The sequence below is a fragment of the Hibiscus syriacus genome, unplaced genomic scaffold (genome assembly GCF_006381635.1).
Source record: "Hibiscus syriacus cultivar Baekdansim isolate YM2019G1 unplaced genomic scaffold, ASM638163v2 tig00113722_pilon, whole genome shotgun sequence".
Classification (NCBI taxonomy): domain Eukaryota; kingdom Viridiplantae; phylum Streptophyta; class Magnoliopsida; order Malvales; family Malvaceae; genus Hibiscus; species Hibiscus syriacus.
Genome location: NW_024063469.1, coordinates 2,570,141 through 2,586,536, shown reverse-complemented (window position 1 = coordinate 2,586,536; position 16,396 = coordinate 2,570,141). Strand labels below are relative to the sequence as shown.

At 33.0% G+C, this 16,396-nt stretch overlaps 1 protein-coding gene and 1 pseudogene across 3 annotated transcripts; one reads left to right on the top strand and one right to left on the bottom strand.

Annotated features, from left to right (window-relative positions):
• LOC120187057 lies at positions 1-821 on the top strand (annotated as a pseudogene).
• Positions 822-3,036: 2,215 nt separating this feature from the next.
• On the bottom strand, positions 3,037-6,298 carry LOC120187040 (lipid droplet phospholipase 1-like). Of its 3 annotated transcripts, none has more exons than XM_039190835.1 (11): positions 5,982-6,298; positions 5,456-5,523; positions 5,105-5,175; positions 4,742-4,984; positions 4,246-4,409; positions 4,073-4,128; positions 3,924-3,976; positions 3,710-3,833; positions 3,473-3,570; positions 3,310-3,337; positions 3,038-3,266 (listed from the first exon to the last, which is right to left on the bottom strand). In XM_039190835.1, the coding sequence occupies exons 1-11, from the start codon at positions 6,116-6,118 to the stop codon at positions 3,250-3,252; spliced, it is 1,059 nt and encodes a 352-aa protein (XP_039046766.1). In that variant the 5' UTR covers positions 6,119-6,298; the 3' UTR covers positions 3,038-3,249. The 3 variants fall into 3 exon arrangements, with proteins under 3 accessions (XP_039046764.1, XP_039046766.1, XP_039046765.1); XM_039190834.1 differs by having other exon boundaries at positions 3,038-3,249; XM_039190833.1 differs by having other exon boundaries at positions 3,037-3,337.
• Between the last annotated feature and the right edge of the window lie 10,098 nt (positions 6,299-16,396).

Here is a 16,396-nt window from a genome sequence, read left to right as displayed (position 1 = left end):
CCCTATAAATATTAAACCACCACTCTCTTTTGCACTGAAAATCCATCGCTTTTCTTTCTCAATTATCTGACATCCATTTTCATATTTTACCCACTTCAGATTCTTTGCATCCAAATGGGATTTTCAGAAGAAGCATCAGCTCAGTTGCAACTCATAAGGCAGCATCTCCTCGCCGATTTTGCTTCCATTGAAACCTTCATGGTTTCCGACCCATCACTTGTTTATACCCCAAACCAATCCACGCTCACCATCCCTCCGGCCACTGTTTACGCGGCCGAACCGTGCGAGGAAAGGCATTACAGGGGCGTTAAAAGACGGTCGTGGGGCAAGTTCGCGGCTGAAAACAGAAACCCTCACAAGAAAGGCGCGCAGGTTTGGCTATGAACCTTCGACACCGCCATTGAAGCTGCAAAAGCGTACGAAAGAGCTGAGTTTAAGCTGCGAGGGAGCAAAGCCATATTGAATTTCCCTCTTGAAGCTGGCAAATCGAATTCCTCCATATCAGAGGATAATTCGATTTCGAGGAAAAGGAGAAGAAGCGAAGAGGAGGGAGAAAAAAGAAAAGAGAGTGAAGTTGGAGTGTCAAGTAGTGAAAAGGGAGGAGTTGATGGAAGAGGCCCCCAAGGAGGCGGTGGCGGTGAGTGCAACGTCGTCGAATTGGACGGGGGTTGGGGATAGTGAAGATAAGAATGAAACGTTTGGTGGGCCTTTATTATCTCCGTTATCTCCACATCCATGGTTTGGGCTTGAGGTTATATAAACTCAAATGCCTTTCTTTAGTGTAAATATAGGTAGAGCACAGCATTCAAAAGGATGCCTAAAGCCCAATCTTTTTATGTTTCATGTTCGATTTATAATTTAATATTTAAATTTATATTTTCCTTTTGAGATTATAATATGAATTATCATTATATCAAATATTTCTTATATAAAAGGTAATTGTATAAGATTATAATCTCATTTTAAATTAGTTTCAAAATTTTAAAATATCTCATCTTAATCTTTAAATTATGATTTATATTTTAAATTAATCTCTAAACTTCAAAATATTTTGTATCAATCCTTAAACTATCAACGTCGTTTCATTTTTAACTTCATTTTCTTTAATGGGATAAGAGGCAAAAGCCTTACTAATGACAAAGAAGTTTAACGTAAGGACCTTAATATCTCTTTCAACTATTGGGAGGTTGGAATTCGAAGCAACAGAAAAGGTACGCGTCCGATAGTCTCAAGAGAGATTAAATTTAACCATTCCAATGGCAATCATGTTTTTTTTAATAGAGAACCCAGAGAAATTCTGTATACCAACTACAAGAGCGAATGATGTTGATAGCACGAACCAAATGGAGAGTGGCATGACCTGCATTAGGATTAAAGAGTGCCTGGTAATTGTCAGATTGAATTTGCAAGGATTTCACGCATTATGAAGTCTAATATAGATGCCCCAAAGTTCAACCGTAAAAGGTTATATTATTCCTAGAGATTTATGAAAGCCAACGAGCCAATCACCCATACTCGTACGGATCATTCCACCAATTGAACCAAGGCCAATGTTGCTATCAACCGATGCATCAACATTGAGACAACTCAAAACATCAATGAGAGGTCTCCACATGATCACCGTATAGCCTGAAAAAAGTTCTTAGAACTATTTATTCACTATAAAATTTTGAAAAAATATATATTTTTTTGATATAAAGAAGGACCTCGTTAAAACACCTCTTATGTCAAGGAGAACTCTGATAGCAAAAGGAGAAAATTTTTGAATATATATTTTTTCTGATAGAAAGAGTGACCTCGTTAAAACCTCCCTCGTACCAAGAAGAACCCTGATAGCATATGGAAGAAAAGAATACCCTAAGGGTGCGTTGGTTCACGGAATGTAAGATTACCACGGAATAAGATTATTGAGAATGTTGTATTTTGTGTTTGGTTTGTTTAGCAGGAATGCAATATTACCATGTTTGATTAAAGGAATAAAAAATTATTGGAATGTATATTTAACCAAATTGTCCTTATTATATATTTGTATAATATTACAAATTGTAAAATATTTATATATTTTCTTTAAAAAATTAAATTCATAATATTTATATAATTTTTTTTACAAAATTAAAAATATAAAAAAGGTTTAATGAAAGGGTAAAATTTTTTTAACCCCTGAACTTCATATAAAATTTTAATTATAGATTTTTTTTGTAAATCTAAAATAATTTAAGGATAAATTTGTAATTTAACCTTCGTAGAATTTTTATTATTCAATGACAGAAGAATGATATTTTTGAAAAAAAAATAAAAATTTAAGGGCATTTTAGTCCAAAACGCCGGTAATATTACAATACCTAAGGGAAGGGAGGTAATGACATTCTCGGTAATATACTCCAAAAAATCTACTATCGGTAATAAAACATTACCGGGAATGAGATTCCCGGCTAACCAAACATGGGAATGTGAGATTCCCATCCCATGGGAATGTGAGATTCCCATCACATGGGAATCCCACAATCCTTGAACCAAACACCCCCTAATATTTTATTTATACTTTAGCATAAGTACACAAAAATAAACAGCAGCTTTAAAAGTTGCCAACCATACATGATCAGCTTAAAGCTTTCCTGATGCTATCCCATTAAACTCTCGAATGCCTACCCAAGAGCCCCCATCATCCTAATCACCCTATTCCTTTCTCTGCCTCAATATTCTTCATAAATTTTGAAAATATATGAAATGCATAATTCTATTGTTGTTCCATTTTCCCATGTTATTAATATGTTCATATTCCATATTGTAATATATAAGAGAAGAAAAATGTATATAATCAATTCCATGATACTAAAGTAATATTATATTTTTACTTGTTGTTGTTTTTTTGTTCGATTATTCCACTTGTATATTTTCTCCTCTAGCAAAATTCCTCAAATCTTAGAGTTTTCCTTTGAACGACCAAAATAGGAAGTATCAAGGCTTTTTATCATCATTTCATCAAGAAATGTTAAGCAGAACCATGTAAATGCTAATTGCTGAATCACGGACTAATGGGTTTTGCATTTTACCCATTTCCATATTTCTTAGCAAGCAAACTAAACATGATTAATGAATGAACAGAGTTTCTAAATGACTGCTGAATTAATCATAGTTGTCATAATCATCCTTATCAACCAGCGTGCGTATTGATCCATTCAACCGGCAAGCGATAACTTAACAGGCGACAAATATAGGAAGCTCAGAAGTGAATCAATCTTGTCTTACCTAACAGAAGATTGCATCATGTAAGAAACTTATCGATCATATGTTGGATTATATCTGCACCTTCAATATGCAATACTTGATCTTTAACCTGTAAAAACGTACGCAGAATGGGAGCATGCACCTTCAGAAGAAATAAAGAAAGTTGCTTTTGATGGTATTCATTGATCTCGGGCACGATATATGAACTCTTATTATCTCCGGCGAGAAAGAGAGAGAGAGAGACCTGTATAACACTATGAGCAGCAATTCTCTGTTTACTTTTGTGAAAACTAACATCTATTTTTTCCCATGAAACTCGGGATAGGCCTCTGATCAGTTCCTCTGCACAACATTATCCGATTAATGGAGTTGGGAAAGCAAAGTAGTGAACTTGGGATGCTGGAGGCAACCAGCAAAAAGAAACTAAAATTAGCAAAAGTGTACTTTCTGCGTTCTTTAGTTTAGTTTGTAATTCGTATACCTTCTAGCTGGTCAGATGACCCATAATCCTCTGCTGAAACAGTTTCATCCTGATCAGTGTCGCACGCCTTGCAGTGTTCTTCATAGACGATATGCGGATATGTTTCATTTAGAGATTCCTCCCACTGATAACAAAACAAGTTTCTGCTCATCAGCTTCAATCCAAAAGAGTAGTAAACAAGAAGTCAAATGAAAAACCTTCACAACGATGATACCTTTGGTAGTTCACTGTTCCGTCTTATTGATGAGGTTCTCCAGCCCACAATATCTAGAGAATATTCAGTTAAAAGAAACAAATAAAATCAAATTGACAAAAATCAGGAAAAGTTAAACTAAAGTCGCACAGAAGATGTAAATCGGATACGGTCGTAGGCCACATTGGAATACAGAACCCGGCGTTTGAATATACGTAAAGCAGACCTGCACAGATGAATTCCCAACTATTTCAGCCACATTTACAGATCCAGAACAAAAATGCAAGATATCTCAAGTAATTTTATATAGAAAGAAATCTAGACAAAGGGGGAAGTTGCATACATGAAATATAACTCATCAGAATCATCCAGCAACCGCTTAAGCAGAGGTGGCTTTCCTTCATCAACATCGGTAAGAAAAAGGTGCCGACCTGTTCTCCTAAATATCCAATGAATAACAAAACTTGCAGCTTTCTCAAAAGCAGTTACCCCAAAAAGAAATGGTACCTGGAAACAATATTTTACTACACCAATAAGCAAAACGATGACTAATATCCTTGACATAGCAACATTGACGAGGGATAATATATTGCATAGGAAGCAAAATTAATACAAAAAAGGTATGTTGCTTTACAACAAAGAAACTACTACAGTAAACAAAAGCCATCTACTTTGGAACATAATTTCAGAAGCAACTAAAAAGTTATGAAATCACCATATGGAAAACAGGAAAAGTCAGTAATGTAGGAATAAACACCTTGACACACCAATCTTAGAACGAATGAGTAATTTGTTTTGCATATTACATGCATATACATATTTTCATGTAAAAAGCCTACCTGCTTATTACCCCTTGAACCAAGATGAGGAGATGCAACAGTGATGAAGTTCATAGCCTCCAAGCCACCAATTGTTCCCCTCACTTCCTCCTTGCATCCATTACCTGATGTATCCTCTTTAGCTTCTCCCTTAGGTGGTCTATAGAGTCTCCCAATCGCATATCTAGCCACCAATCCTCCAATAGAATGCGCAACCAAAGAGATTTTGCATAAATTTGGCTTTTCTTGAATAATCTCAAGGACCTAGCATTCAAACATTTTTCTTGACAACATATTCTAATATGAAATTGGTAGTTTTATTTTAAATGTTAAATTTCACCAATTTTGACGACCTAAATAGGACATTACAAAATATGTGCTCACCTCCTTCGCCAATCGTTCACCCATTATATCCACACCATCTAAAGTCAGCTTAGACATATTCCGTTCACTGCCTGTGAACACGTTAATCAACCATGAATCAAGCTGATATACTCCAGCCAAAAACTTAAACATCAACACTGCTGATCTCAAATACTTCAATACTTAAAAGCTTACTAAAATTACATGCTGAAAAGTGTGGGTTTTGGGGGATAAATAAAACAAATTAATGGTTATCGATACCACTATGAAATCATTAATGCACTATCATCCCAACAATCTAACAAGGTAAGAACAAGGAGAAGGAACCTTTTTTTCTCTTAAAAAAAAGGTGCCTAAGAAAATCGTACTTACAATGGACAAATACTTTATCCGGTAGCCTTTTAACAAATTGTTCGGCTCCAAACTTCCAATCCGAAGAACTGCACAAGAAACAATTAAACCAGGGCCAAAACCAATTCAGGAGTACTTTTAATCATATTAATCCTAGAAAATCTCGTATAGAACTTAACACAATTTAACATCACAGAATTAAAAACAAAGATATTGGTGGTACAAGCAAAAAGTCAAAACCAGAAAAATTTCAATTTCGATTCAACATTTGTTAAGCTCCTCTCAAAATCATGAAATTTTAATTTTAATCACTTCAGGTTAATCCGATTACAATCAAACCAAGCATAAAATGTGTATAATCATGATACAAGTACTATTAATAAGTTCACCAAAATTCACTCCAAAAACAGAGTACAACTAATAAGTAATTAATCATAATACAAATTTAACCTACAAATAAACTAATTCAAGCATTCAAAATCCAACTCAAAAGAACATCTCAAAATTCAACAGAAATATTCAAAACAGAGAAGGAAAGAAAAGGCACCTGCCGAGAATTCCGTGGACCATGACAACAAGATGATCAGCTGATAAAGAATCAGAATCTTTACAACTGAAAACATCTCGACTTCCATTCACCGACTCCGATGAGCAAACTCCATTGACTGCGACGCCGTCTTGCATCCTTAATTACTTTAAATTGTATATTCTCAGTCCCGCCCAACGACGCCTAATAATAAGTAATTATAGCAACAACAAAAAATCACGCATTCGAATATTCCCGAGAAAAAAAGGAGGACAGAGAGAGAAAGCGCCAGAAAAAAAATCAGATGAGAAGGAGAGAAGTAAGAGTTAGTTGGAGTTATGAAGATAGAAGAAAAGAAAATTTATTATTAAGTATTTATAAAAAAAAAAAGTTGAAATAGGAAAACCCGAAAGCAAAGGAAACAGATGAGGACGTGGCGAGAGAGTCTACAAATAGGAAAATTTTGAAATTTAAGAAATCAAATTTCGTAATTTTACCAAACGTAATATTATCATATAATACTAATTTATAATTTAAAAATATTTAAAGGGACTTATGTATAATTTAGCAATTTAAAAGGACCAAACCCTACCAGCCCCCTATAACCGACCATGTTAAACATTTATCTCTTGCCTTTGCCTGTCTTGGCCGACTATCTTTTTTTATTCTCTAGAATGAATGATGAGATTGAATTTGTTGTTGTCGATGCGTGAATGATTATCGTATGCCGTATTTTATATAAATTATTTAGGGTAAATTATGTATTTAAGTCATCCAACTATTTGTGTAGTTTTATTTTGGTCACTCAAACTATTTTTTATTTCACAAATCAAACTTAACGTTATGTTTTGGTCTTGTTTTGTTCATCCACCGTTAAAAAGTTATCGGTGATGCTGACGTATCACTATAAGATGATTTCACATCATCATTGAAAAATTAAAAAAAAAGATACATTAGTAGTATGTTATTTTTAACAGTTAGTGACCAAAATAAAATCAAAATATAACATTAGGTATGATTTTGAAACAAAAAGTAGTTGAATGAACAAAATTGAACTGATAGAATAGTTGAATGACTAAATACATATTTTTTTCTAAATTATTTATACGTATTGAAATTTAAAATACAAATAGGATACATATTAAAATTAGGCTTAATTTACTTTTAGGCGCTTAAATTATACCTCAAATTGACTTTTGGTGCCTAAAGAATTATTTGTTAAAAATATGTGTCTAATATTTTCTCTATTACACTTTTAGGTGTCTATAGTTAGAAAAAACCATTAAGTATCACGTGTTATGTTTATATTTTTCAAAAAATAAAATATTATTTAAAAATATTTTTAAAAAATATGAATGTGACACGTGTCACTTAACGGTTTTTTTCTAACGGTAGACACTTAAAAGTATAAAGGAAAAATATTATGTATTTATTTTTAATGAATAATTCTTTAGGTACCAATAATCAATTTGAGGTCTATTTTAGGCACCTAAAAATGTATTAAGCCTTAAAATTATGAGATGTAACGGAAACACAGGCTCCTATTCCAACAATTTGTTATGGTAATAGAAGAAAGTAGTGAAAACAAGCAACGATTTGTTGATGATTATAATAAGACTTGGAAGGGAAGGAATAAAAGTAGTGGAGTATAACCAACAATCTCAACAATACATGTTTATGTTGTGAGAATTATGTGTTAGTTTCGTTTTATGTTGTCTTAAAAACCTTACCATTATTAGGGGAAATATATGAATTTATTAGGGGTGTGGTGTGTAAAAAATTGATCTGGTCGATCAAATTCGTTGAATCTATATAAAAATTCAGATATTCGATATATTTTTTTATTTTTATTTTTTTAGAAATTTTGAATTGTATATTAAAAAAACTAATTGGATCATATATATTGTCTAAATTTTAATTTTGAGTTATCCAAAAATTTAATAAAAATCAGGTCTTTAGACTTTAGTAACGCCCTAATCCAGCTCGACTCGAAGACCAAAAAATTAAAGTATCATACGAGACCATTGAGGTGGGTAACCCGAAATTTTCCTTTTAAAACACTATAAAACATCATGTAAAATCCATCCAAGATAAATGAAATAAAAACGTAATAATCAAAGTTTACAAAATATAGGGAGCTCATAAATCATCTAAAATAAATACACTGAGTTAAATCAAAATAGAGTTACAACTAAATACATAAAGGGTCTACAACAGTACATGCCCTCTAATATAGATCAAGACGTACTTTGAAGTCTCGACTGTGTTGGAATATCTGGTGTCGATAACACTCCACGGACGACCTCTTAAGAACTTGGGCACGAAAACACATTCCGAACGCTAAGCTTATGTGCTCAGTGTCTCACTAATAACTATACTATACTACATGCATTCACTAAATGTGTGTGCTAGAGGTATAGGTATGAAGACAAAATACTAATTTGACATGTTGAGGTATGCATCATGGTGTGGTTGAGGGTTTTACATCTCGGAGCCCACACACTCCTCTAGCCTTCCTATATTCGATTGTTATCTACTAACTGCATCAGAAACGTACACCCGACCAACTTACTCTGTCGAGTCTTGGGGCATCTGCGCTCAACTGGTAGCTAAAGTGCCTTGGCACTGACTGAGATATCCCAAATGTACGATTGTTATATATACTAAAGTAACTCGGGTGTCTTGACTATGTTTGTTGAATTAAGATTTTGATATAACAATAATTTTTAAAATTGATTTTGGACTTAAGTGAATTGATCAAAACTTTATCAAAAATAATTCAAAGTCCAAATTTACTTGAAAAGTATGTTTTAAATGTTTTTCAACTTAGTCGAACATTTTCAGAAAGTTACTCGATCGTTTTCGTGCTTTAAAGTCAAGTTTCCAAGCTTTTTTGGCTCAAATGATTGATCCCTTAGAAAATGAATCGATCCCTTTGACCAAAAGATCGATCCCCTTGAAAAAGAATCAATCCCTTAGATTCCAGTAGGTTTGGGATCGATCTCTTTACAAAAAGGATTGACCCATCGAGTAAAAGGATCGATCCATTCACTAGAAGGATCGATCCCTTTCACAAAATGATTGATCCCATATGCATTAAATGTTATTTTTGCTTGTAGGTAATGCCTATAATGATCCCCAACGGCTCCAAACGACTTGAATTAATGGAGAAGGTATAAATTTAAGGTCAAAGCTTCCCAAGGTCAACAAGAAACATATTGAACCAACCTACCAACAACAAAGTTTTGTTTTGTGCTTGTTTTGTCAAATTCTTTGTTGTAATCACACTTTTGAGATACATTGTTTATTTTGCTCAAGTGTACATTGGGTGAGTGCTTAAATTGTGCAAACATATTTGCCTTGTGAGGTTTTGTTTTTATTTGCTTCATTTGTATTTACTCTTTGGGAAAGCGTGTATTCAAGGTTTTTGGTATAAACCTTGAAGTTTTTATAAGGTTACCCCTTGTCCTTAAAGGTAAGCAAATCAAGTAGATTTAAGAAATCCTTAGTATGAATGCTAAGGTAGTGGATGTAGACTTTGTTTGAGAAAGTCGAACCACTTTAAATTAGTGTGCAAAAATTTTATTTTTTCGATTGCTCCCACCAAATTTTTAAAAAGGTCAATTCACCCCCTCTTGGCATTATTCCGTTGATCGATTTGAGCCCAACAGTGTCCAAGCATAAAACAATGCTAGTTTTACGCCATCCTAGTTGTTATGAGTTTATTACTATTCTCGTTTTTAGTTTTATTTCATGGCATTATGGCATTATCGGGTCCCTCAATTTTATCCCTTAAAACCCTTAGGTTTCTTACCCAAAATTGTTCGTGGGTATCAATATTAATCCCTTCAGTATCAATACTGACCTTTGGGTATCGATACTACTACTATTGAAAACTGAGAGCAAAAGGGCTATATACACACCCTAGTTTGAGTATCAATATTGTCCAGAGTATTGATACCAAATTTGGCTTTGATGTTTTGACAAATACCTTAGTATCGATACTCATACTGGGAGTATCGATACTCTACCCTCAGTATCGATATTCCCATGAGTACCGATACCAAAAGTGCATATTGAAATCTGTTAAGTATGGTCAATAAATATACTACCTTGTAACTATAAAAAAATGAATCTACGGTATCAATACTCTAAGGGTGAGTATCGATACTTCCCTCTTAAAACTATTTTGTTTTAAGCCAACTGATGAACAATATCAGTAGTGTTTTTCTAGTACCGATACTCGAGCCTAGAATACTCTGTTTTGGACATGAAAATACCTTTCCAACACCCTCATGAATCCTACTGAGGTCCCCAAACATTATTAAAGTGTTATTTTTTATAATAAGGGTCATAATAAATACATAAACATGTTGAGAAACACCAAACACTAAAATCTACCATGATTATGTTCCATGACTCATGCAAGCTAACAAACTCACCTAGTGACCTACATGTGGTAGAACTATGTTAGAAGTTAGTTATCTTGAGTTCTAAATTGTTGAGAGTTCCTTCAACTCAACCAATGATGAGCTTTTCTTTTCCCTTGCACTTGGAGTGTAACACCTCCAACCCGTACCCGACCCGAATATGAGTCTGAGAGGTTACATTGCCTTTTTAAAACACTTTTCCTTACAAAATAACAAAACATTTGAACTTATTTTAAGAAAATATGATAATAAACTATTGAATTATATTTGTTATAAAATTTTGAGGCAAAAACATATTTGTGAACAGTAAAATACATATGAACAGTAACCTTCTACAATACATTGCTACAGTACCGATTACACAAATTTTTCTATATTGCAAATAGGGAACCGATTCCCCTGCTACAGTACTTCCGTAAAACGTACATAAAACCCGTAAAAATTTAACCGTTCATTACTATACATTTACATAAATACGTTTAAAACATTAGAAAAGTCGATCAGAGCGTTCGTACTAACAACTTATTATTTCTTACATGCCAACATATTATGCATAATCAAAATACATACTTTATCAATTACTTCTGATATGATCTTCTAGCAGTGTTGTTGTTTTTACCACTTCTATTTTTTCTAATCTTGGTTCTTGGTACCTACGTGTAAATCACTTACACGTTAAGTCATAGACTTAGTGAGATATAATAATAATAACAATGAAATATAATAATGATGCCATAATACGATGAAATGTAATGAAAACCTCTATGCAATACATGTAAGCTGCATAACAATGTACCTTACTAATATTCTTCTCAATTTAATCATCATGAATTCATATAATAAGTTCAGTAGGTTCAATAGCCCATGATACAATACTGAGAACCTGAGGTATGTGAGTACTGTGAGGTTGTTCACTATGCTGTCACCACAGCTCATATAAATTTGCACCGAAGTACCACGTAGAATTTGTCCCGAAGGACCGCGTAGAAATGCACCGAAGTGCCACGTAGAATTAGACCATAGTGCCATATAATATGTCCCTAAGGACCACATAGAAATTCCTTAAGAATCATATACATATACCAAGGATCAAGTAGGTGTCTCAAAAGACCTCATACATATTCTAAAGAATGCATATATTTTTCGAAGGACCACGTAGACCCTTTATTCTTGTCATGCCAATTATACCTATAGTTCTCATCTACATAACATGGGCTTTTACATTTCACGTAGTTTATATCGCGTAGACATGTAAATTCTTACCTTTATCACATAGCTCGTCTCATCTTTTCATGTAATCATATAACTCCATGGTGCATAACTTGTCTCACATTTTCATGTAATACATAAATCAGGTAGAACAATGCATATAACACACAAAACATATGATCATTGTAACATCCTAAATCAGGGTCAGTGACTAAATTGCAAACTTTGAAAGTTTTGTGTTCAATTTAGAAATGAAATTAAAAGTCTCGGGATTTTAGTAATGAATTTTAATATTGGATTAAATAACAAAGATAGATGAACTAAAGGGGCAAAATGGTCTTTTCATGGGAAAGATTTTTATCTTCCCTTTTTGAGTATTATATAAACGTGGGAAATATGAGAAAGTTCCAGACTTCTCTTCTTTCTTCTCTTCTTTTCCACCGTGAAGCCATAAGCAAAGGTAAGTTTCTTCATTAGTTGATTATTTGTTCAACTAAAGGTTTGGTTATGATTATTGGATGATAATTAAGCTTAAGGAAAGCTTAAATCATCTTAAAAACAAAGGATGGTGGAATTAGGAGAGATTAAAGATTTTGGGTTTTTGAATGAAATCTTGAAATAAAGTTGATAAGTTGAATTTTATGTTGAATTTGACTTGTCAATAGTTGAATTAAGAGATTTGGAGTGATAGAAAGGAATCTAGAACATGTTGAAATTTGAGTATAATTCTTGAATTTCATTAAGAGGAGAGGATTTTGAGAATTAAGATGGATTAAATGAGTACAAATGGGCTTAAGTATGTGTGTTTGAGTTTAGTATATAGAAGAGGTTGAAATATGAAGTGTTTAAGATGAAATGAAGTAAATTTCGTACTGAAAATATGATTTTTGGGCAAGGGGAATCGGTACCCATTCAAGGGAATCGATACCCATTCAATGGGGAATCGATACCCCTCAAACGAACCAGAAATTCCAGAATCTCATGGGGGAACCGATTCCCCCACAGGAGGGAACCGATTCCCCCTAAAGGAAAATTGTGAATATGGGTTTAATAAGTTCGTTTAAGTTGCTAGTATCCAATTACAAGGTGTAGGTATCTAATGACTGCCTCAAAATGTACATTTATGTAGATTCTGCGCGTAAAGCAATTCCAGAACATTTGGCAAGTAAGATCGATCAAGGGAAAGATAAGAGATTGGAATTGACTAGTGAGGCCACGGTGAGTGCATGCTAGTGATATGTAGTGTTTAATGGAAATAAGACTTGCGATGAGTCTATTTCCTAGAGTAATATGTATGAAGTCAAGGACATGATTATGTGTTGTTATAATTATATGTGATTATCTGTATTACATTGATTGTATGTATGCATGACTAAAGATAATGATATGCTTTGTATATGCTATATAATTTATGTAAAACTTTATTATGTAATATTGGAAAAATATAGAATAAGTTATATGATAGAGTCATAAGAAATGAAATGAACATGAGAGAATAAGATAATCAAGTATAAGTCATATGATATGGTATAAGTGATTATACAAGAAATGTTAGGAGACTCTACGAAGATAGTATAAATTCGAGGGCATAAACATAAATAAGGATACATAAGTTATATAGGGAAGATTGATAAATTAAAGGAAACTATGGTTTATGTATTAAAGTGAAGAGCTACAAAGTTTTATTAAAGAGTATTATGGAAGTCATGAGAAATTGAACTAAATAAATAGATGGTTTATGTGAGTGGAAAAGGAAAATGATATAAAATAAGTGGAAATTATTTATAAGATAGAATGAGACTAATTGAACCTGTAATATAAACTTTATAAAGGAGTACTTGGGTAAAATCATTATATGATACAATTATAGAGTATTACTATACAAATTATATTAAAATATGATATATGAGAATATGAGTAAGTTTATAGGTTATTGATAGGACATATAAGAATATATAAATGTATGATGATATGAAAAAGGGAACTAAGTTTAATGATGTTGAACCCTATGAGTAGAAATTATGTGATTATAAGTAACATGATTATATGATCACAAGATATGATACATGATATGAGATATATGAAAGAGAAAATATAGTTTATATGAAATATTATATGACTATGCGATTATATGAAAATGTTCTACGCGTAAGTGAACCATGTGTTTATAAGTATATGGGATATGTGATTTATATGACGATGAGCTATGTGAAAGAACTGCATGACTATGTGTATATGTGAATGTATGTTAACATAAATATTAATGCCCATGTTATGTGTCATGAGAGCTAGGGGTATAGTTGGCATGCCAAGAGTCGAGGGTCTACGCGGTCCTTCGGGACATATATGTATTCTTTGGAACTTGTGTGAAGTCTGGTGAGACACATACTTGATCCTTGGCATATGTATATGATTCTTAAGGAATGATATGTGGTCATTCGAGACATATATGTATTCTTTGGAATATGTGTGAAGTCTGGTGAGACACATACTTGATCCCTAGTATATGTATATGATTCTTAAGGAATGATATGTGGTCCTTATGGACATTATTATATGGCATTACGGTGCAATTCTACGCGGCACTCCGGTGTAATTCTACGTGGCACTTCGGTGCAATTATACGAGCTGTGGTGACAACATAGTGCACAACCTCTATAGACTCACATATCTATAGTTCTCACATGTGTACATGGGCCTTGAAAAGAGAACATAATTTGATATAATTATATGTGTATTTCTCGTGACATGGTAGAAGTGCATATATGTCATGGTGATATGAGATGCTATGCGTTTATGTATTATATGATTATAGAAATTAGTAATGTATTGTGGCATATTAAAATATATATAATATGTTTATATTCATTATATGCTCATATGACGGAATTGAAGTAATGACAAGGGAATTAGTAAGGATAAACAAGTTGGTGATATGAGAACAATGTATGTGATATATGTATATGATGTGTGATAGGGGTTATGGTATCTGTTACATAATATACATGAATATATGTTGATGTATATGTAAATGAGTTGTATAATTTGATAGCATAAAACAGTCATGCATGATTAGTGGGTATGAATTCCATTAGATGTGTTTTTCTTTATGCCTCACTAAGTCATCGACTTAGCGTGTGAGTGTTTCACACGCAGGTTACAGAAAGTGAATATAGAAGCTGTGAAGAGCAATACAGGTCAGCATCTCCCTTACAAGATTTCAGATCAGAAAATAGATAAGTTAAATGATTTTTGTTATTTTGAATATAGTTGGCATGTACTAATTGATTGAGTTAAATATGCTCTGATCGATTTTGGTTATTGTGGTCAAATTATGTAACTAAATTGCTTTTACTTTAATGAAAGTTTTAAATTTTCTTTAAATTTTGTCAAGAGTCAAAGTTTGAAAAGTCAATGTGACACCTCAGACTCGTATCTGGGTCAGGTACGGGTTGGGGGTGTTACATTTAATGGTATCAGAGCTAAGGTTTAGCCGATTCTCGACATAAACCGAAGTCCAAAATGTCATAAAATGTGTACATGCCAACATAGAGTGAAAAATTTCTGATCTGATAGTGTAAGGAGTATGTTGTCTTGCTAATAGAATAAGTATAGTTTAATACAGTATAAATCTGATCGTGATAATTTTGAAGTAAGTGAATGGTGATATTCCTAACTGTGATAGCTATTCACCTGCCCTGGCCAGGCAGGATGAAGAGCGGACACCTCAGGAAATGCCTAGTAAGATCAAAAGTTGATTTCAGAAAGCTGAAATCATATCTGAATAATGATAGAAAGTTTTCATTGTTTTGAATCAGAAACACGATATTGAGTAGTTTTGTTATTATGTGGATAAGATAGAATATGGTGAACAAGTGTCGCTATAAGATTGTTAAAAAGATCAAAGGATATGGTGAGTATTTGTATAAGAATTCAAGAATAGATTCATCAGTGACAAGTGTATAAGAGATATGGAGATAGAGTTTATGAATTAAAGAAAAAGGGATAATATTGTGTATAAGCAAGAGTGTGGCTATAATAAGGGTTTGCATTCTAGATGAAAAGAGTTAGCGTTGACTAACCAGATTATGTGATGGAAAATGTATGTGAATTATAAGATTTTGATATATTGTCAGAACAGAAAAACCAAAGATAAGGTGGATCTGGATACAGTTGTATATTTGGATCATAATAAATGTGGATTTGATAAGTTAAGTAAACTATTCCTGAGATAATTCAGACTGGAATGAATGTATATGAATGGTTCGATGAAGGTTTATGCTTTAGATTGGAATAATTGGTGGTGACTAACAGAATTATGTGATGGTAAGTGTATCAAAGGTAAAGGATTAGATGATGATGTCAGGGTAAATTAATTAAGTAGGGTGTGAATTGAGACACGATTATGTATTTTGATCACGGAAATGTAAGGTAATAGAGGAAACAAAAGAATAATATTGTATACGGATAAGAGTGTGGGCTGGATAAGTGAGTAAATTGCACTTATTGGATTTCAACTGAGAAGATGAATATGATTAGTCTGATTATGGCTTATGCCCTAAATTGGAAAAGTTGTGACTGATTAATTGTAATAGTATGGATAATAAAGTTCTAAGATTTGAAGAAAATATAAAGTTAAGTTAATCAAGTATGATGTGGATTTGGATATGGTTTTGATCATATAAATATGATGTGGGTAAGGAAATAAGTATTGGTATGTTTAAAAAGGAGCTTTGAGGAAGAAAATACAAGTACAAGAGATGGTAAAGAATGAGGTTCTGTATAAGTAAAGCGGAT

Coding starts and splice junctions, on each gene's coding strand:
- LOC120187040 (XM_039190833.1), bottom strand. CDS start 6,118: ATGCAAGACGGCGTCGCAGTCAATGGAGTTTGCTCATCGGAGTCGGTG. Junction 4,410..4,741: donor GTTCAAGGGGTAATAAGCAG/GTAGGCTTTTTA, acceptor TATTGTTTCCAG/GTACCATTTCTTTTTGGGGT. Junction 3,977..4,072: donor TTCCAATGTGGCCTACGACC/GTATCCGATTTA, acceptor AATATTCTCTAG/ATATTGTGGGCTGGAGAACC.